This window comes from Salminus brasiliensis, chromosome 10 (genome assembly GCF_030463535.1).
Source record: "Salminus brasiliensis chromosome 10, fSalBra1.hap2, whole genome shotgun sequence".
Taxonomy (NCBI): domain Eukaryota; kingdom Metazoa; phylum Chordata; class Actinopteri; order Characiformes; family Bryconidae; genus Salminus; species Salminus brasiliensis.
In genome coordinates, this window is record NC_132887.1 from 36149149 (window position 1) to 36172145 (window position 22997).

The following is a 22997-nucleotide window of genomic DNA, read 5'->3' on the forward strand; positions in this document are numbered from 1 at the left end:
ATGGGGAAGGACTGCTGGACTGCTACGTGTCTCCACGGTGTTTTAAAAAGCCTAGCTGTGTCCTGCAGTGACCGTGCCCAGCTGTAACTCGACACACCCACCCACACACACACACACACACACACACACACAGACACAGACGCAGAGGAAGAGGCAGAGGCAGAGGCAGAGGCAGACACTTCTCCGAGTCCAAAGTACCTCGACATGTTCGGAAACAAGAAGCAGAAAACGGTAAGATTTGTAGAATAACGCTGAGCCTGTTTTACTGGGGAATATCTCGAGATAACGCTGTTTTACCGAGTTATGAGGAGAAAGACGTGTTGGAGGTGTTTTATGAAGTGAACTGATTGAGCAGCAGTGTGTGTGTGTGTGTGTGTGTGTGTGTGTGTCTGAATCAGAGCAGCTATTCATTCATGCCGGTTTACCTGAGGGGGGTGAGAGTCAGCTAGCTGGGTTCGCTCGCGCTGCGCTGTTTAGAGGTCTGCTATTTTTACACGATAATACTTTATAACCATTTGTGAGGAAAGTCTTTCGTTTTTTCGTCAGTTCAACGTTTTAACCTCATTAACTCTGACTGAATAAACACTGTTCATGGTCTGTTGGTTGACTTTCTGAAGAGCACTGTTGTTTCTGTGGTCTGAGGTGTGAGATTTTAGGGTAAACGGCTCGCCATTATTTCGACTTCATTAAATGCTTGTATTTTTTATTTTTTATTTTTTTTATTGGAATTTTAACTAGTAAAAAACCAAATTTCACTTTAATTAATAATTAATTTATATAAAAATTAATTGATTCATTTTTAAGATGCCGGTGTAAATCAACGGTATTAAGCGAACCTTTAGTAGCAATTCTTCAAATATCAATTATGAAATGTTTACTAGTAATAATATCAGATATTAAAATCGGTAAAGCCTTTCTGCCTAGTAGTTTTACCAATAAAAAATAATAAAAATAATTAAAAAAATTATTTACCAATAAATAAAAAGTAAAAAAAAAATCCGTTTATTTATTATTTTTTATTATTAATAATATTTATTTTTAAAATATGTATTAATTCCAGATATTTACACTGTAATTCTGTAGTAATTTTTCAAACTAAAAATAGTGCCAATACTAATTGAAGTATGGCCAATTTATATAGCTAGATGCTATATATGAAGATATCTGCAGTTTCAGATCTATAAGATATAGTTATGTGTTTATATATAGTTTAGATGTTATAATAATATTACCATCTAAAACTGGAATTTTCACCAGTCTATGTTTTCTGGTTTTGCAATATCTTTAATGGGACTTTTTGTACTGCTATACAGGCAGGCTCATTGTAAATAAGGCCTAATGGCTGCTGGACCTAAGAGGTTCAACTACAGCTCCACTGCAAGCTGTCCCGTTCTGAACTGGTACCTAATTTTTTAGCTGCTAAGCTAATTTTCCTTTCCTTTTAGTTATTATTCCACCGCAGCAACAGCGCTTTACTTCAGCCCAGCGTTAGGTTGTTGGCTGTTGCACCTTAAAGAGCTTATTATGCTGCTTTTACTGTCCTTTCAGACATAACTCACAATGGAAAGCTTTCTTCATTGTTCAGGGGAACACAGTTGTGAGTTGTTATTGAAGCCAGGCTCCCTGTTCCTAGTCGGACGGTCTGACCGCAGGTGGCTTGGCCGTCGAGCAGCGGACAGGTCCATTTCACCCGAGAGCCACTATCTGCCCTCAGGTGATGGAGGACCAGTGTTCCTCTTGGCTTTCTGAACAAGGACCTGTGGGACCATCTGCCAAACATCCAACGTCCAGTAGAGAGGATCCATTGAAGGGACAATTGGGCAAAAGGTTGATTTCTTGTTGTATAACAGGGATGTTCACAACAGCAGTGTGCCTTACAGTCGTAAACCTTCTATCAGTGTAAGGAAAAACACTTCAGCTGTGTGTGTGTGTGTGTAATGTGAGATTGATGGCATAGAGATTTCCATTAATTACTTACTTTAGCCTGACAGCTCCAGCACAAAGCTAAAGTAGTGAACTTTGGACACTGAACACGTCTTGGTCTTGGGACGTCTTGATCGAACTACTTTTTATTATATAACTTATTATTAAGGCCACAAGTAACATTTTCTTGGTTTCCTCTTTCTCTATTTCTCTTTCTACATGAGGGTTCTGTTAATGTTAAAATAGGAATCATATACCCTCACATGCCCCCCTCCTTTTTACGTCAGCAAGACACTTTAATAGGTGATTATAAAACCAGGTGAGTCCATTTGTTTTGTTTTACAGGTGAAACCGAGTCGGGTTTCTTGATGCCGGGTGGATTAAATATCCCTCATATAGATTACCCTTAAACCAGAGTGCGTTACTTCCAGTAATCTTAACAGGAATGCGGAAGGCATGTTGGTCTGTTTTTTAACTACGCTGCTCATCAGAAACCTGCTCTTCACACCAACTAAGACACTCTATTGAACATAATGATGCAAATATATATTAAGAGTATTTCCTTAGAAGAACTGAGAAGAACCAAGACCCAAAAGGAAACCCTAAGACCATAAAGAAGCACTGAGAGGAACCAAGACCCAAAAGAAAACCCCTAAGGCCTTAAAGAAGGAGCACTGAGAGGAAAGAGATCCCAAGAAAACCCTAAAGCCTTAAAGAAGAAGGACTGAGAGGAACCAAGACCCAAAAGGAAAACCCTAAGACCATAAAGAAACACTGAGAGGAACCAAGACCCAAAAAGAAAACCCTAAGACCATAAAGAAGCACTGAGAAGAACCAAGACCCCAAAAAACTCTAAGACCATAGAGAAGCACAGAGAGGTACCAAGACCCCAAGAAAACCCTAAATCCTTAAAGAAAAAGCACTGAGAGGAACCAAGACCCCAAGAAAACCCCTAAGGCCTTAAAGAAGAAGTGCTGAGAGGAACCAAGACCCAAAAGAAAATCCCTAAGACCCTAAAGAAACACTGAGAGGAACCAAGACCCAAAAGGAAAACCCCTAAGACCCTAAAGAAACACTGAGAGGAACCAAGACCCAAAAGGAAAACCCTAAGACCATAAAGAAGCACTGAGAGGAACCAAGACCCAAAAGGAAAACCCTAAGACCATAAAGAAGCACTGAGAGGAACCAAGACCCAAAAGAAAACCCTAAGGCCTCAAAGAAGCACTGAGAGGAACCAAGACCCAAAAGAAAACCCTAAGACCATAAAGAAGCACTGAGAGGAACCAAGACCCAAAAGAAAACCCCTAAGGCCTCAAAGAAGCACTGAGAGGAACCAAGACCCAAATAAAAAACCACTAAGACCTTAAAGAAGAAACACATCCTGACCTTGCTAACGCTCTTGTCGCTAAATGCAATCAAATCCTTACAGCAGTGCTCTAGTAGAAAGCCTTTTTCCTGGGCAGTAGAGCAACTCTGTTTTAATATCCTTAAATTTTGAAAGAAACAATGAATGAACATGTGTCCCAATACTTCTGTCCATTTGTAAGTCGCTCTGGATAAGAGCGTCTGCTAAATGCCGTAAATGTAAATGTAAATGTAGTGTGTTTCCACTAGGGTAGAAGTCTAACAGTTAGTATTCCACTGGCTATGTTATCCATTCCTCAGGCACTGCTGATGTGTATTTGGGGTCATAGTCCTTTTATTCAACCGTCCTCCTTCATTATTCTGTCCACTTATTACATACTCCCACCACCATGCTTAACAGTCGTTACAGTGTTTTTAGGGTAGAATGCCCCACCTTTACTCCTCCAAACTTTCATACCATTGTGAACTTCCATTCCAGAAAACGTTCCTCCAGAAGGCCTTTTCTTTGACCCTGTGGTCCAGCTTGAAGCTTGAAGGTGTCTATTTCTTGGACGTCTGGCTCCCAGTCTGTAGACCGTGACACTGGTGCTGCAGCAGCTCCCAGTTCATTGCATTGTCTGCACCTTGGTGCTTCTTCAGTTGTTCCTGACGATCCGAACCGATTTCCTCTGAGGTCACGGTGACCGTTGGGATCCTCTTACTGTTCCAGCCTCCTAATGAGTCATTGAAAGCCTGATACTGCCATGACATTCATGTCTGTGATGAATGTATGAAAATTTCAGACCAAAACTGTATCAACAGGCGGACTATTTGCTTAATAGGTGCTCCTTTTCCACAGCAGTCTCAGTGGACAGGATGGTGGAAACTGGAGAATCTGTATGAGTGGAGGTGCTCCACATGTTTGTATGTGTGTGTGTGTATTTGTGTCAGGATGCAGAGGGCACCAGCATTAATTTCTGGTCTCAGAGCGAAGCCAGATGGACAATGTGGTCAGTGTACTGCTGCTGGAAACTGATGATGTGGCTGTTTTTTTTTCTCTTCTCTCTCCTCTTACGCGTGTAGAGCCTGCTAAAGAAGGCCCTGCCTCACACACAGATTTCATTAAGACGTGTAACACCACTTCATCACTCCTGAATCAACAGTTGAAGTGAATCAGATTGAGCTGAAGGGGTCATTGGCTCTAATTTTGAAAAATGACTCGTCTGCAACGCAAATACAAGCATTTTAATTACTGACCAAAACCACCAGAGAACCTGCATGCGTCTTCTGGGTTTATATACAATGGTGATGATGATGATGATGATCCCACAACTGTTCGGATTGTACATGTATCCATCCGCCATGACCGGCTTTTTAATATAATTGCTTTAGTCCAAAACCGTTTTTCATAACTTTTATATGTAATGATGGTAAAATTGTGGTAAATCTTCAAAAGGAGAGGGGTTTCTGGGGACTATTTTGCCACACGACAGCATGCATGTATCCATCCGCCATGAACAGCTTTTTAATAATTGCTTTAGTCCAAAACTGTCTTTCATAACTTTTATATGTAATGATGGTAAACTTGTGGTAAATCTTTAAAAGGAGAGAGTTTACAGGGACTATTTTGCCACATGACAGCATGCATGTATCCATCCGCCATGAACAGCTTTTTTTTAATAATTGCTTTAGTCCAAAACTGTCTTTCATAACATTTATATGTAATGATGGTAAAATTGTGGTAAATTTTTAAAAGGAGAGAGTTTACAGGGACTATTTTGCCACACGACAGCATGCATGTATCCATCCGCCATGAACAGCTTTTTTTTAATAATTGCTTTAGTCCAAAACTGTCTTTCATAACTTTTATATGTAATGATGGTAAAATTGTGGTAAATCTTTAAAAGGAGAGTGTTTTCGGGGACTATTTTGTCATGTGACAGCATGCATGTATCCATCCGCCATGAACAGCTTTTTTTAAATAATTGCTTTAGTCCAAAACTGTCTTTCATAACATTTATATGTAATGATGGTAAAATTGTGGTAAATTTTTAAAAGGAGAGAGTTTACAGGGACTATTTTGCCACACGACAGCATGCATGTATCCATCCGCCATGAACAGCTTTTTTTAAATAATTGCTTTAGTCCAAAACTGTCTTTCATAACTTTTATATGTAATGATGGTAAAATTGTGGTAAATCTTTAAAAGGAGAGTGTTTTCGGGGACTATTTTGTCATGTGACAGCGTGCATGTATCCATCCGCCATGAACAGCTTTTTAATAATTGCTTTAGTCCAAAACTGTCTTTCATAACTTTTATATGTAATGATGGTAAAATTGTGGTAAATCTTCAAAAGGAGAGTGGTTTCGGGGACTATTTTGTCATGTGACAGCGTGCATGTATCCATCCGCCATGAACAGCTTTTTTTAAATAATTGCTTTAGTCCAAAACTGTCTTTCATAACTTTTATATGTAATGATGGTAAAATTGTGGTAAATCTTTAAAAGGAGAGAGTTTACAGGGACTATTTTGCCACACAACAGCATGCATGTATCCATCCGCCATGAATGGCTTTTTAGTTATTGGTTTAGTCCAATTGCTTTAGACCTTAAAATATATTCACAACCATTTCCTATAAGAATGTTCTGTGATGAAGCTCTAAGATGAATTCAACTCTTTCGACGTCGACTTCCATAAAGAAAGCCATTCAGACTGGGTTTGGTGTGAAAAGCTCCACCGGCTCTGGTTTCTCTACAGCGGTAGCGACAGGAACTAAGGGCCACCCTGTCTGCAACGCAAATGTAGCCATTTCATTTAATGCTGATGATGTTAAAAAAAAAAAAAGACGGTTTGTTTGGGGACTATTTTGCCATGCAACATGCAACCTGCACCATGGACAGCGACTCTGGTACAGCAAACCAGTAGAGCACTACCAAAACATAATGCTGCCACCCCCATTCTTCACTGTCAGGATAGTGTTTGTTAAGGTCGTTAAGGTTGTTAAGGTTTTCTTCTGTAACGACTTCTTTATAGCAACCTCTGGTGAACCAGTCACAGGGATCCTCTGTTCGCCCAAGTACTCTCTGACTCAACAATCACTTTGAAGGAATTACAGAGTTCAGTGGCTAAGACTGAAGGGATCTAGTCTCAGCCACTGAACTCTGTAACTCCTTTAAAGTGATTGTTGAGTCCTTTTCCTAAAAAGATCCCATTTCAAGACCTGAGCTTTTACATATTTGAATGAGTGTACATAATGTGTGTGTATGTTTGCATGTGCGTTGCAGGATGTCCAGAGGTCCACTAATGTGGTGTACCAGGATCACCACGTTAGCCGCAGTAAGCGGGGGCAGGTGGTGGGAACTAGAGCAGGATTCAGGGGATGCACCGTGTGGCTCACAGGTATCATTCATTCTTCAACTATGCCAAGGCAAATACAGCTTGGTTTTCTAGGTCTCCTTCAAGACCTGTTGCTGAATAATACTGGCAGTATTTATTAAGTGGAGTAATAGAATTTTTTCATCAATTTTTACATACACATTGACCTCTAAGCTCATAAACGTGACCAGTAACCCTCTCTGGTCAGCACTGGTCGCATTCTGGCATCGTGACTGTGGCAGCCGGACCAAACCAATGTGAACTTTGTATTTGTATATCTGTGTGTGTAGGTCTTTCTGGAGCTGGCAAGACCACTGTGGGATTTGCCTTAGAGGAGCATTTGGTCTCTCATGGAATCCCCTGCTACTCTCTGGATGGAGACAATATCCGGCATGGCCTGAATAAAAACCTGGGCTTCAGCTCGACTGACCGTGAGGAGAACATCCGCCGCATTGCCGAGGTGGCCAAACTGTTCGCCGACGCTGGACTTGTCTGCATCACCAGCTTCATCTCGCCTTTCACCAAGGTTTCAGATGCCTCCAGTAATATTAACAATAACAATAATTATATTAATCATATTAATAATAATAATAATAATAATGCATTGACACGTCATAACGCTTCAGTCTAAAGATGCTAATTTAGCATCACATTTATAATGATAGAATAGGTCGATCAGGGACCGCCCTTCATTTGATTTCCAGTCAAAACAGCCTTTTTTTTTAGCAAGGCTAAAGTGAATTACTCAGTAACTACAGGCACTTCTGTGCAAACAGGTGCGGCTATTCTTATGTAATACGTAATAAGTCTGTATGGTGGTTCATAGGCTGTTTAAGGGGGTAGGTAGAAAAAAAGCCTTACTATTCGCTTACTATTCAACCTTCACCTTTATTATCACAGCTTCCATTCCTTTCAGGAGACTCACTGTCAGATCTTCTACAGAAATACGTTTACATTTACGGCATTAAACAGACACTCTTTACTCAGAAAATACCCTTAGCTAGTTTGTATAGAAGCTAAGCTTAGATGCTACTAAATACAAAATTCAGCATGAAGACCACAATACTCAACACTACACTTCGCCCAAGTACTCTCAAAAGAGGAGGTTCGTTCCACCACTTCGGTGCAGAACAAAGCCTGGATGCTTGTTCTCCGGGATTTTAAGGATGGTGGGTCAAATCGAGCCGTACTTGAAGCTGGAAGGGCTCTTGGTGCAGATCTGCTTTTGACCATCGCCATCAAGTACGGAGGGGCTGGCTGGTCCAGTCTTGGCTTTGTAGGCCAGCATCAGGGTCCTGAATCTGATGCGGGCAGCAGCTACAGGAAGCCAGTGAAGAGAGAACACAGCAGTGGAGTGACATGGCTGAACATAGGAGAGAAATCTGTAGGAGAGGTTCCCACACCTCCGAAGTTCAGTCTTAGGGTGTGTTTAGGTCAGTTCACAAGAAAATGATACGTTGTTGCGCTTTGGTCGTGATTTGCTTTGCGTTCATACTGACATATCTGCAATCTGCATATCTGCTAGTGGGTACAACCCCAAAAAAACACTTACCGCTGGACCCTTGGACCTGGCATATTAATATACGTTGTCTTTATCAGTATTAAACCACTGTTATTACGTTATTATATGAATAACGTACATATATAAACCAACTTGTTCACAGAGCAACGAACATTAATGTTACTGTGGCCGCGTCCCAACTCTGAGACTGAACTACACTACTGGATGTAATTCTAATGGTGACTCGTTTTGAAACACTGTGTAATAGTGTGGTTTGGGACACAGCCCCGCTAAACCAAAGCATCATACAGAAGAAGCTAAAGCATACCCTTAGAAGTCAGAACTGATTTTTTTAGCTTCGCACCACATTCAAAGATGTTGAGGTCTGGACTGCTCAGTCCGTTGCTCCGAGAACACCAGAAGCCTCAGGCGACGAATTCTAGGTTTGCTGTTCTCAGTACGAGCTCCTTGATCAGCTCCACATCCATTCCAGTCATATTCTAGAAGGACAGACATCTGTAGATGTTTTCAGATCTGAAGCGAGAGTGGAGCTGGAGTGGATTTTCTCCCCTCAAGCTGTTGAAAAATAAGCTGAAAAATGAAAAACTTAACTTACTTAACAGCTGTTTTGAATGGAAATGCAACAGATGAGGGGTGACCTGTAACTGTAACACCTACCTATTTGTCTACTCTCTCTCGCTCTCTTTCTGTAGGACCGTGATGAGGCTCGGGCGATCCATGAGAGCTCTGGGCTGCCTTTTTTCGAGATGTTTGTGAATGCACCTCTGGAGGTGTGCGAACAGAGAGACGTGAAAGGGCTCTACAAGAAGGCACGAGCAGGAGAAATTAAAAGTAGGCTACCCGCATTGCCAACCACTGAATTATAAAAGTAATTTATACATATAAATAGATACATACATTTATAACAACACAAAAATGAGTAGGTACAGTGCGGTGATTGTCTCATTGGATGTGTGCAAAATGGGTTGCAAAGCAGATGTTAATAATTGGCAAAAAGTAACGATTGCATTTAGGTGTGATAACAAGGACATAGTATGAAGGAAGTAGCTGAATTTGCAGGTGCACTGAAGAAGCTTACGGTCATACGGGTCTACCAGCAGTGGCAGAAATCCCAGTCTACAGCAATTCTCTTTAAAACTGATGGACAGTGACATTTGCAAAAAGTGCTTCACTTCTAGGCAAGAATTGATTTAAAGGGAACTGCGGAAGTCATTAATGTATATGAGATCTGGAACTCTCTAAGAGAGAACTGCTCGTATGCTGGTAAGAAAGGCAAAGCCTGCATGAAAGTAAAGCTGAGACAAGAGGGTGGTGCACTGTTCCACTGTGCAGCGTTGCTCACACAAACATAATCTTAACGTGGAATAGTCAAGACAACTGTCACAAGCTCCATAACAAAACTCCTGAATGCAAACGTCAAACCATCTGTTAAAAGGCTGAAGCTGAAGAGGATGGCTTCCATCTACAACAGGATAGTGTTCCTCAGAAACACCATGGACCACCTGAGGAGACACAAACTGAAGCTTTCCTTTATTAACCCACCTGTTCGTAGCAATGCCCCGGAGGGTAAGAACTTCACACGGGTCTCCTTCTCTACATCTGAAGCCAGCAACCGCCTCTTTTTGAGCTGCAGCCAACACAGCATTGCTAGGCAGCCGACGCACTCTGAGGAAAGCGCCAGGTCCCCAGCTCCACCACAACAGCTAACAGACGCCCGCGCCGTCCAACATCGCACATAGCTTGAAGAGTGATGAGGGGAGAGAGCACCACCTACCCACCATTTGGGCGAGAGCACTCCGGCCGCTGATGGCAAAGTGGCATAGCTCTGGATTCGAACTGTCGACCCCTGGGCCATAGCGGAAGCGCATTAGACTACTGAGCCACTTGGAGGACCCAAAAAAAATTAACCCTCACAGTCTTCAGACCTAAAAACACAACCAGGAAATTAGAGGCCTTCTGGTCAGAAGACCAGTTTTTGATTTCTTTGATTTTGCCAAAGGCGGCGTTACTAAGTCCTGACTCTGTGCCCGAAAATTGGCACAGGCTACACTGATGATTATGTTTGTTTTGGCAGTTACCAGTTTTTTTTTCTGTTTCTTCAACATCATGACATTTGCGATTGCAGGCTTCACTGGGATTGACTCCATATATGAACGTCCTGTGTCTCCGGAGCTGGAGCTCAGAACTGGAGAGCTCACAGTGAACGAGTGCATTCTGCTGGTGGTGAACTTCCTGAAAGAACAGGTACACTGAGAGGAAGCAATGATGAGGCATTAGATGCATATATAGCTGTATAGATGTCCAAATATTTGTGGACACCCCATTAAATTAATGCATTCAGCTACTTCAAGTCGTGGGCTAAAGGGGGCACTGAATTGTGGAATGATGGTGCTCCATCCAGTACTATTGGAATGAGTGGGGGGTTTTGAGGTGGGGTGGTGATCATCCAACATCCTGACCTCACTAATACTCTTGTCACTGAATGCAATGAAATACAGCAATTTCTAGTAAAGCCTTCTTGCCTGGACAATTGAATGAGCAGGTGTCCCAATATTTATGTCTATGTACTATATGATGCTACCATTGCTGGAAGGGGGGGGGGCTAGCATGTGCCCCTGAGTTAGTGTTCTCCACGCTTGGAGGAGAACACTAACACACTGGCTAGCATAATACTGAGGGATGGTCGGGGGGTCCACTTATGCTCTCTAGGACTCCCAGCCATGGCTGCTAATCATAAAAGTCTCTCTCTCTCTCTCTCTCTCTCTCTCTTTGTCTGTCTTTGTCTCTCTGTCTCAGGGTATCATTCCTAATGGAGTGTCTGAAGAGATCACTGAACTGTTTGTGCTCAAGAACAAACTGAAGCAGGTAGAGTCTGATGCCAACACCCTGCCCACCATCGCCATCACCAAGGTAACCAGCACACTTACACTTACCTGTTATTTCCAGCTACTAATATGTTGTGAAATTGTTGTGAAAGACAGACGTTCATTGAGTTGGAAGACTCCTGCTTCTGGGACAGGTAGGATTCTCTACAGAGACACACTTCTGCACAGTCTAAGGCATAATTACTGTTTAGTAGCTTATTTTAATCTTTTGCATAAAGGCTCTGAGTGGTCTACTGGACTACATCGCTGCCTTTATGATCCAAGGATCGCTGGTTGGAACCCCAGGTCATGCTGCTTGCCATCAGCAGCCAGAGCCCGGGAGAGCACAATTGGCCTTGCTCTCTCAGGGGTGGGTTGATGGCACTTCCTCACTTCACCCCTAGTGCAACGTTCATCAGCACAGGCGTCTTAGCTGTTGTATCGGAGCTGGGGAGCCTAGGCTTGGCTTCCTAGTGATGCTGCAGCAATTGATCATGTGAACAGATGAAAGTCTCTGTTGACTTTGAGTGCTGGTTCATAGTTTGTCACTTCTCGAGTGAGTGTGGATGGTGGGATCACCCCATGAGCTCTGCACTTACAGAGATGCTCCAGCCCAGTCATCTGGTCATAACAATCTGGTCCTTGTTAAAGTCGCTTGGGTCTTCCTGCCTCCCCAACTCTCTCCCGGCATTCAACACAACAGCTACAAGAACCGAGTGTTCACTTACCATCTAACATACATCCCAGACCTTGACATGCGGCGTTGTTGTTAGATAATCAGCGTTATTTATTTCGTATATAAAATAGACTATATGGACAAAAGTATTGGGACACCTGCTTATTTTAGGTTTTTCGGGTTTTTTTCTGAAATCAAAAGAGTAGAGTCTCTACTGCCCTTGAAGGATGGGCTTTGTACTAGATTTTGGAGGAGCATTGCTGTAAGGATTTGATTGCATTTAGTGACAAGACCATGAGTAAAATCAGGATGTTGGATGATCACCACCCCACCACATCCCCAACTCCCCAACTCATCCTAAAAGTATGCTGGGTGGGTGGGGGGGGTTAGGCATTAGACATGGTGCCAATAGGTTTATGTTTATCTACTCCAGAGAGTCCTATTCTATTTGCAGTAGTTTTCTACAGGGACTAGATGTCAAGCTGTGTGTGTGTACATTTGCACATCTGTGTCAGCAATGAATGGGTGTCCACAAACTTTTGGACATGTACTTTTGGCCCATCGGTCTGTGTATCTGCTTGTTTAAAGCATGATGCTAAATAAACAAGCAGCCAGTGCTGGACTCTCATCAGCAAAGGTGCTTTAGTTGGTGAGAGGGATGCCAAAGAGGAATCACACTTGGTGTAAGTGTGAAGAACATTTCAGTTGGTAAGGAACCATTGAATCAAGTTAAGGTTCTTCAGACCTTTGCAGTTAACGTATTGTCTGGCTCTGTATGTGTGTGTGTGTGTGTGTGTGTGCATGCAGTTGGACCTACAGTGGGTGCAGGTGTTGGCCGAAGGTTGGGCGAGCCCCTTAAAAGGCTTCATGAGAGAACGGGAGTACCTGCAAGTCCTCCATTTCAACAACCTGCTTGATGGTAAACACACACACACACACTCTCTAAACATCTAGTACTGAAGGTTGTGTGAATAGTGTGTGTGGGTTTATGCACAATACAAGCTAGACAGCCCTATGCAACTAACTAAGCCACACATCCTCGTCTCTGTAAATTAAATTAACATAAATCTAGACTGTGAGCAAACACACACACACACACATATGCACAATTAGCTGGGTCTAAAGTAGCGGAGATAATGTCTGGCCACAGAACACACTCTTATAGGAATGATGCAACAGCAGCTTTGATAGTGAAACCCGCTGTGCTGCATTTAAAGGGGCAGTTCTCTCTGAAATGATCATTCTGGTGATAAAGGAAAGACTGCTGAGGACTGTTACCAGGATCTCTGAAGCATAATACAAATCATCCCAACTATATTCTGACTATCGTCAAGATGTTAACTTAATTTTTCTCTTTTTTTAATTGTATTATTTATTTATTTTTGTTTAAGTCCCATTATTTAGTATCTGCTATAAAATCATTCAGTGTCTCAAAATTATTGTAATATGTACTACACATTATTTGGTATTTATTTGAAATTATTTGGTAACTTCTACAGATTATTATTCAGTATCTACACTAAATTATTTTGTATCTACCCCCAATTAATTAGTTATTAGTTATTAAGCTTTAAGCTGATAGTTTTCCTCAATAATCTGAATGTTTCAATCATTTCCCTCCTCATAAGATGCTGCTATCAACCTCTCCGTGCCCATTGTCTTACCTGTCACCACGGAGACGAAAGAGCACTTGATAGGCAGTACGGCGGTGGCGCTGGAGTACCAGGGGAAGAGGGTGGCCGTCCTGCGGAACCCGGAGTTCTTCCAGCATCGCAAAGAAGAGCGCTGTGCGCGCCAGTGGGGCACCACCTGCCCCAAGCACCCCTACATAAAGGTATACATGAGCAGCAACTGCTTACAGCACCCATAAGCAGTGATCAAAAGGTCATCAGAGCATTTGATTTACTGATTGCTATCAGGATATGAAAAATAGTTTTTCAAGAATCTTAACGAATACTGTTATTAAGAGAAATCACCTACTTTGCCATTCATTTTTAATCTTTAATTTTTTACAGCAAGGAATACCAATGTTTTCTAGTTTCAGAATCGGCCCATTGTGTCTTTATTTAATATGGAAAATAAACCGTACCATTTGATAAACTCAGTAAATACATACATTTCACATCATACACTGTATGTGTAAGTAAAGGGGTGTTCGTTTAGCTAAATAAGCCATTTTTAACAAACTACCATTGTTGCAGATGGTGATGGAGAGCGGTGATTGGCTGGTGGGTGGCGACCTGGAGGTGTCGGAGCGAATCAAATGGAACGATGGCCTGGATCAGTACCGCCTCACGCCACGCGAGCTGAAACAGAAATTCAAGCAGATGAAAGCAGGTTCGAGTGGCACGGTAGAGCAGACAGACAGCAAGTAGAATACCACAGACCTTATAGGTCTGACCTTTTAGATTAAAACTGGGCCGTGACTCAGCATGGATAGCTAAACTTAACCTTGATAAACAGTCTGTTTCAGCTTTTTTCACGTCCCTACTCCATGTTTTAGAAAGCTTTTCAATAGAGAATCACGATTAACAGTAGGATTTAGGCCAGCGACTGCTGCTAATCAGTATAAACACATCAGTTGAATTCTGCATTAGCACATTTAATGCCCTTCCTTGCTTCATCAGCAAACAAACCCATAACGACCCCCATCACTCACCACTCTCCTATGTACCCTCCAGATGCCGTCTTTGCATTTCAGCTGAGGAACCCCGTGCACAACGGGCATGCCCTGCTGATGACGGACACGCGGCGGAAGCTGGAGAGCCGTGGGTATCGTAGGCCGGTGCTGCTGCTGCACCCTTTGGGAGGTTGGACTAAAGACGACGATGTCCCGCTGGAGTGGAGGATGAAGCAGCACGCTGCTGTTCTGGAAGAGGGGGTCCTGGACCCCAATTCAACCATCATAGCAATCTTCCCTTCGCCCATGATGTATGCTGGACCTACAGAGGTAAGTGGGGGCTTATTTACCCACATACACACACACACACACACATGTAAAATGGAGACAGTTTCATACAGTCACTGACACACAGTGCAGCTGGACTGATACTTCTCTCAACTTTGAACAGACACTTCTGCAGGCTTCCCCACGTTAATGCCACATGTCAATGAGTGCGTTTTATAGAAGTTATTTGGTGATTAGAGTTAAAAGGGGTGTGGCGAAGGGGTGATTGCCAGCTGTGGGGAAGCTGATAGGCGGCTAATACTGACCATCTGATATCATAAACATGCAGGTATAGACAATTAGAGGTGTATTGGTGGTCTTACTAACTTGATGTGCAGTTGATTGAGCCGGCATCATTCGCTGTGCAAACTCCCAATAAAGAGACAAGCGGAGGTCTTACTGCTAAGACATATGGGTGGGGTTTGGTGGGGTTCACACAACCTCGCCTCCCATCTCTACTGGGCATGCTCTGGCTCTAATTTTCCTCAGCTGCGCAAAGGCTAGCAAGATGACAGCTTCAAAAATGGCCATCTTTTGGCAATCAATAATGGCTTTGAGACATTGCAACGGGAGTGAACGGGGACGTATATATGGGGACGCATTATGCCTGATAAACTGGTATAACCCACTGGTGTCTTACACTTTCTATGTGTGGTAATGTAGGTGCAGTGGCACTGCAGGGCTAGAATGATGGCTGGGGTGAATTTCTATATTGTGGGACGAGACCCCGCTGGAATGCCCCACCCGGAGTCGGGGCAGGACCTGTACGATCCCACTCACGGAGCTAAAGTACTGTCCATGGCTCCAGGACTGACCTCTGTGGAGATCATCCCCTTCAGGGTGGCCGCATACAACAAAAGCAAGAGGGCGATGGACTTCTACGACAAGGACAGGTGAAGCAGGTTAAATACTCTGTGGTCTTAAGTGTTATATAAACACTGCAAAAATGTCCTAATATAACATACAATGGATTCTTTACAGTGTATATATATTATATCAGTGTTGTTTTATTGGTTTCCATACTATGGGCCCTTTAAAGCATGCAGTGTTATGCCGTGTTCTTGCTTTTCTTGGTTCCTCATGTTCTCTCTCTGCGCTTCAGACATGCTGAGTTTGAGTTCATCTCAGGGACAAGGATGAGGAGTTTGGCCCGCAGTGGACTGAACCCTCCAGATGGCTTCATGGCCCCCAAAGCCTGGAAGATCCTGACTGAGTACTATACCTCAATACAGAAGGAGCAGTAAGAGCACGGCAGTGAGCAGCTGGACAGGATTCTTCTGCTTTCGATGAGACAGTCTTTTGGAACCAATCTCACATGGTGGAGCCTCGTAATACCTCAGAGTTTTAGGATATGGATTGTTTTAGGATATGAACTGACAGGTCATAGTTCAGTTGAAGCAGAACTCAAGTCTATTGATTACGTGGTTAATCATTATCCTATCGCTCTCACAGGCTACCTTATAGTTGCCTTCCTTAAAGCATTATGTAATGAAAAGAATATGAAATGAGAATGTGAGCAACATTAATCCTGGATTACACATGAAGCCTAAACCAAAGTGCCTAAATATGAAGTTTTATAATATATATGTTGAATGCAACCAACCATACTTTCACATTCCAAAGATAACTATATGTTTTTACAAAATATATTTATAAATTTTACGATGTGTCTCTGTATGATTTCCATCTGATTGCTGCACAGTGTATCGCTTGTTAATCGCTACCTATACTGCTATGCAATTGAGCCCTGTCGCAAATCACAATAGCCCTTATCCATCAAAATTACAAACAAAATGAAAACAGTTCAATTTGAGCATAAGAGTCTAAAAAACCTTAAAAATATATATCCACCCTCAAGATCAGCGGGTCTCCCGCCCCCTCAGCACATTTCAAATAGGTTTCCATGCTATGGGCCCTTTAAAGCAACACTATGTAACATTTTAACCTTAAAATAACAGCTTCTGAATCATTGTGATGCTACACTAGACTCGTGACAGGGAGAACAGCACCACTGCTGTTGCTGTTCTGGGCTCAGCACACTGCTTGCTGCACTATGTAACTTTGAACAAGCGGGCAGGACAAAGCTGCGTAATCATATTTGTATAAAATCCGGGATTATTACTCTACTTCCTCAGTCGACATACTTCTTTTACTTTTAGCGGTGGTTCTGTATCTGTCAGCTTGTCCAGGAAAATGTGTCCTTTAGTGTTGTCTCAAAGCGCTAACTACACTTCCTGACTGTAGGGCGAGCCCAGGAGCATGGATGCCAGTTTTCCATATTGTTGCTTTAAAGCATCTTTATGTAGCATTTTACATTAAAACAGCAGCTTTAGAATCATGTTTATGCTCCACTGGCTGTGATATTAAGATATAGTGTCTTTATAGTTGCTACTCCGAGCTTGGCAGGTAAGCTACTACACTATGTACATTTGATCAAGCAGGCAGGACAAGGCGTGTGAGAACTGAGTAACGCTGCGTAACTTGAGTCGTATTAGTGTAAAACCCTGTAACACTACTATGCTTCTTTCATTTGCAGTGACGGTTCTGTCACTCATCTCTCAGCTTGTTAAATTTGGGTTCACCATGAGAGGGCGCTAAAGGCGTGAAGTTTTTCCTGCTGTGAATTACACTTTGCACCTGAAGGGAGAGCCCAGGAGCAAAAAATACCAATTCTTGCAAAATGCTGCTTTAAAGCTAATTCTGAGAACAGCCATTGGCTCAGGGGCTCCTGAATGCTGTCCTGTTACTTGCTAACAATTGAAATCTGCTTTGAAAGAGGGTATGCTCCGTGTAAATGCCGTGTATAGTCGAAGTGATAGGGGTTTGCCATTGGCAAAAGAAATGCTAATTACAAATTTGTGCATTGGTTCATCAACTGCGTTAAAATCTCCGCCGATAATTTGAATGAATCAGATGCCGAAATGTTTGTGAGTCTTTCTGTGCACTCCAATTTCCATGCAGCTTTGATGATTAAGGGCTCATGTTTTTAACTGTGTGCCATAAAAGGCCATGACCAATCCTGTGGGTGACCAAGCAAAGCTAATTATTTTTGGTCAAAAAACGCAGGTCAATCTTTAATCACCTAAAGTCGGTGTTGATTCACCAGGGACCATATCAAAACTGCAGTGTTATCGCGAAATCGACACAGAGTAGGACAGGTAAGGGGCTTATGTTTGATATGGGTTGTATTTCCATTGGTGACCTACGTGCCGGAGGACAGAGTACATACTGTTTCCACATCAGTCAGAGTCCAAGGCTTAGCTGTGTGTCCAAAAGGGACCGTCCGGTCGCCGACACAAAGAACTCTGCATGTTCAAAGACAAGCATATCCAGCAGCCTTAAGAAGAGAAGGAAGGAGGAAATCCTGGTCATGAAAATTACAATTTATTGGGATAAATGATTTATTATGGGATAAATGATTTGATTGTTCCAAAATTAATTGCGAGAAGGTTTCATGGGTAAAACACACAGATCAGTGACAAAGTACATGACAAATCAACATCTGGAGGCTTGTGGTGGCCCAAAACAGCTCCAAGGCACCTTGACATGGAGTTGAGAAGCCTGTGGAACTGACGTTTTATGGGTGGAACACCATTCTTCTAAAGGATACTCACTCAGTTGGTGTTTTGATGATGGTGGTGGAGAGCGTGTCCCCCCGACTGGGTTGGGGTCTGGTGACTTTGGAGGCCATAGCATATGATTTACATCAGTTTGGCACACCTCAAAGCATTGCGTGACCCCTCGTGGCCTGTAGATGGGTTGCATTGTCATCAGAGAGAAGAGACCACCTATCACAGGATAAAGGTGAAGGATGATCTGGTGATCTGTCAGTGCCCTCCACAGTGTACAACAGATCCACTGGACACCCTCACTGTAGGGGTCAAATGTTCAGGCCTGTCTGTACTGTTCTCTTGGTGGAGAACATAGTCAAGGATGACTGATCTGACCAGATGACCAATCTGCATTTATCATATATCTTTGTGGGGGGCTGGAGGGGATAGGGAGTGGGGGGAAAGACAGTGGGATCATGTCCTGCATTATTGTCCTGCAGCCAATATTACTGAAATACAGCAAAAAACTCCTAGACGGTGCATACCTTACACCTCAGAACACGGCATTTGCACTATGTTTGCCCCTACTAGCCATAATAAAGTACTCTTCCAAGATGTACAGAATATTTGCTGTTAAAAATGATGGTAATGACTAGCTGACCACTTTTTTTGATTGGCTAGTAGGCCAGGAAAAGGTTTGCGGGAAATGGTTTCTGTTCCACTTTTCCATTCCCTCTTTGAATTTGTGCTCTCAACAATAATTTCCAACCTTATTAGCTGGTGTTGAATATACACACCCCCCTCACTGTAATGCAGAAGTCACGCAAGTCCCTTTTTCTACTGAAATCCTGGTCTTATCATGCATGCTACAGAGCTACACCTTTATCATGTCAAGTCAAGTCAAGTCAAATTTATTAGTATGGCTCTTTTTACAACTGTTGTCGTCACAAAGCAGCTTTACATAATTAGTAATTAGTAAAAGACAGAGACAAAAGAAGAAATAACGTAAGACATGAAGGATCCAAGACCCCCCCAGTGAGCAGCCAACAGCGACAATGGTAAGGAGAAACTCCCTCAGAGCTGGAGGAAGAAACCTCGGGAGGAACCAAGACTCACAAGAGGGACCCGACCCATCCTCCTCTGGTCAGAACTATTTAAGATAAAAATGACCAAACCAGTTACAACAGATAGTTAATAGCGGTGATATTAATAGTGGCAGATAGTTACGAGTCCATTTAGGTTTTAACATGGTCATTAAACAGGTAGCAGTGGTAGGAGGGTGTGCCGCTGGTCTGCTATGGGTGGTGGTGGGTGGGGGGCCTGCTGGTTGGACTGGTAGGTGGCAGCCGGTCTGACGCAGGTAGAGGGGACCTCAGCGGGCAATCTTCCAGCAGGTTGGGCTGGGTGGCCATTTACTCAGAGAAGGTAAAAAGAGAGAGAGTTAGAGGATTTTATGGAGAGCAGAGAATGTTGAGCAGTATTAGTATCAGTATCATCCAGTCTATGATTTAGAAGCCAGTACACCTGACTGGATTGCTTTACACCATTTATTTCCTTTATTTTGTCTCCTGTTTGTATACTAGTCTATTAGAGCTGCTTTCATAGGATACATGTATTTATTTCTTTCACGAATGTAAAATGAAATGTCAGTGAGGTTTTCGTATTTCATATTACAAAATACAAACTAAACAGTGTATTTTTAAACCTTCCATCTATCTACTGATACCTTTATCTTTAAAGGAGCACTTTGGCTCCTCCGTTTGCTCAAGTGCAAGTTTTCTCAGCTTGGCATTTCCTTTGTTTTCCCTCAGTGCCCTTTAGTACACTGCTTACATAACAGATATAGTGTAACCTGAGTCTTGTCCAATGGTGGTCTTCAAGGCCAGAGTTCAGCAGTGGTTGGTGATTTCCCTGCACAAAAAAGTGACAAAAAAAAAAAAAAAAAAAAAAAAAAAAAAATATATATATATATATACATACATATATATATATATATATATATATATATATATATATATATATATATATATATATATATATATATAAATATAAGGTGATAAATAAGATGATTCACAGTAAGGCCAGGCTAAAGTACAGCCTCCACACTATGGGGTTAGTTTAACCCCATGGGCCGTACTTGCACCCCCTGCCGGCCAAACAGCCCCACCAGTTTGATACTGAATACTATGCCTTAGTGTGTAAAAAGCCTTGGAGTGTTAAGGGGTCCATGCAGTGTTACAGCTAAGCCTTCACAAATAGGAAATAAAGGAAGTCCACATCGCTGCTGTCCAATGCAAAACATGTATCTCCATTTTTGTCTGTTATATATTTTTGTCCGCGACGATATTCACCTGCCAAATAGCTTCATAGTTTTGTAGAGCTGATATGAGCTTTTTGGTTTGGTCATCAAATAAATAAGGTCAGAATTCCAGGGGTTAACACTGTAACAACATGACAATATGTATTAGTAATTGATGATGTTACGAGGTGTATGAGATGACTTTGTGGTCAGTATGTGTTTATGGCCTGTATTTTACGGTCAAAAGTGGCTAAGGCCTATGTAAATCCAAAAAAGGCCTAAAGCTTGACCACATCTGGAAAGTATGGTATACAGATGAATAACAATACTTCTTAATAACATATAAAGTTATATCATGTATTAACTGTGTGTTAAGAAACAATGTCTTCATCTTTTTTCATCTTTCAATATACTATTAAGCTAACCATGGCTACGTTATACCTCATTTAAAACTACAGAAGTAACTACAGGGACTTCTGTACAAACAGGTGCAGCTACAGAAGTCTGTAATAACACCTTGGGCCTGCCGGCGGGCCCTAGGCTGTTTCAGGGGTTAACACTGTAACAATGTGACAATATCTATTAATTAGTAGTAACTGATGATGTTACATGGTGTACGAGATGAGTTTGTGGTCAGTATGTGTTTATGGCCTGTATTTTACGGTCAAAAGTGGCTAAGGCCTATGCTAATCCAAAAAAGGCCTAAAGCTTGACCACATCTGGAAAAGTATGGTAGACAGAATAACAATACTTATTAATTTATTTATTAATAACTTATTTAAGTTAAGAAACAATGTTTTCATCTTTTTTTCATATTTCAATAAACTATTAAGCTAACCATGGCTAAGCCGTACCATATTTAAAACTACGGAAGTAACTACAGGGGCTTCTGTACAAACTGTGGTAATAGAAGTAAACTGAAGGTGGTGGAGACAATGTAAAGGGGTTGCATTTATTAAAAATTATACATCTTGCTTAAGAAATTAAAAAATTATTTTTCTAACAAAAAGCTAAACGCGTTGTCGACCCACTCTCACATTACACAGGTAGAAGCAATCATAGCAGCCCTTTTAAATGCTACATTTTGTTCATTTTATAGATAACGGTGTCAGAAAGTGTCCGAAAGTGTCCGAAAGAAACCACTATTTGTATTTTTTAAAACCACAGGTTGAGGCACGTGTGTAATGCTTTAGCCTCGCAGGTTGCATGGTGCTAACCTGTGCTCCTGAAGCTAGCATTATTTGTTAGCTAGTCATATTAGCCTCATAGCTTCAATAGACACCGATCATGTCTTGGGTGATCGTCTACATTGGAGGTAAGGGGACATTGTGTGTGTATTTGTGTTCTAGCTCTTGCTTGATGTGAAAGAAGGCTAATTTGTCAGACATTTAACCCACAAGCCTGGCTTTCATTACTCTCTACTGCCACCTGTTGGAACACTATCACCATCAGTGTTTATGTGGCCCAGCGGCTTCTGCACCGGGCCTGGAGTAGCACTGCCCAGCTCCAGTACACTTAGTTCACCTCAGGAAAGACTCAGGTGTGCTTTAAGAAGGGGGAACTCTAAAATGTGCAGGGCAGTGGTGCCCCAGGACCCGGATCAAGAATCACTGGCCTAGATGGTTACTGAGATGATGGCAGGTCTGCTGATGGTGACAACAGGTGGCAGCAGACTGTGATAAATGTCAGATTTGTGTTGTATGGCAGGTTGATTTAAGCTGTGATCATTTTCACTAGTAAAAACTTTAATTCAGGATCTTGGTAATGCAGTTTTTCCTGATTGTAATTCTTCTTGAAGGAATCAACCATGAAATCATACAGATCCATAAAGAAGTCCTATTAAACTAGTCCTATTGCCAGGACGGAATTTCATTCTATAGAATTGCATTTTCACTAGTAAAATCTTTACAAATATCATAATTATATATATAATATATATATATTCATTATTGTATTATATGTTATTATTTTATTAATAATATAGAATAAATCTATTGTTTTATTTAGTAGAAAATTGTGTAAAATATATTTCAGATATCTACACTGCAATTGTGACTAGTGCAGATCTTAAAAATACAGTTTTAGCGATTAGCTTTTGACTAGAAAGAATATTTCTCATAGAAATACTAGATTTCTTTTTATATATTTTTGTCCATAATGCAATAACAGCAATCCATGGAAAACATATCAAATTTAATTATTGAAAAGATTTTAAATGTATATTTTTTTCTCATATTCTGTAGCTATTCACATGGCACGCGCTCAATAGATTTGTCATGAAATTTCAGCATGAAATTAATTTAGCCTACTTTTAGACCCTAATCTTAAAATGCATATATTCAGAAATTATGTGTCAGTAAATGCAGTTGGGACAGTGCCAATATGCCTTTTTTTTGTAACGCTGTGGGCCTTAACATGCTCACTAAGTAGGACTGTGAAGTAGAGTTTCAATTGAATCTTAACATCTATACCAACATATATTGGAGAATTCTACA

General features: G+C 41.7%; 1 protein-coding gene across 1 annotated transcript; it reads left to right on the top strand.

Annotated features, from left to right (window-relative positions):
* Window positions 1-176: 176 nt before the first annotated feature.
* On the top strand, window positions 177-16245 carry papss2a (3'-phosphoadenosine 5'-phosphosulfate synthase 2a). The gene is made up of 12 exons (XM_072690533.1): window positions 177-231; window positions 6553-6667; window positions 6934-7169; window positions 8858-8996; window positions 10291-10409; window positions 10962-11075; window positions 12513-12624; window positions 13334-13539; window positions 13907-14042; window positions 14387-14655; window positions 15316-15545; window positions 15755-16245. The coding sequence occupies exons 1-12, from the start codon at window positions 205-207 to the stop codon at window positions 15894-15896; spliced, it is 1845 nt and encodes a 614-aa protein (XP_072546634.1). The 5' UTR covers window positions 177-204; the 3' UTR covers window positions 15897-16245.
* Window positions 16246-22997: the final 6752 nt, after the last annotated feature.

What these genes read in the sequence shown, in the direction of transcription:
- papss2a (XM_072690533.1), top strand. Translation starts at nt 205, where the DNA reads ATGTTCGGAAACAAGAAGCAGAAAACG. An exon ending in GAAACAAGAAGCAGAAAACG is followed by an intron (nt 232 to 6,552) that starts GTAAGATTTGTA and finishes TGTGCGTTGCAG; the next exon opens with GATGTCCAGAGGTCCACTAA. An exon ending in ATTCAAGCAGATGAAAGCAG is followed by an intron (nt 14,043 to 14,386) that starts GTTCGAGTGGCA and finishes TGTACCCTCCAG; the next exon opens with ATGCCGTCTTTGCATTTCAG.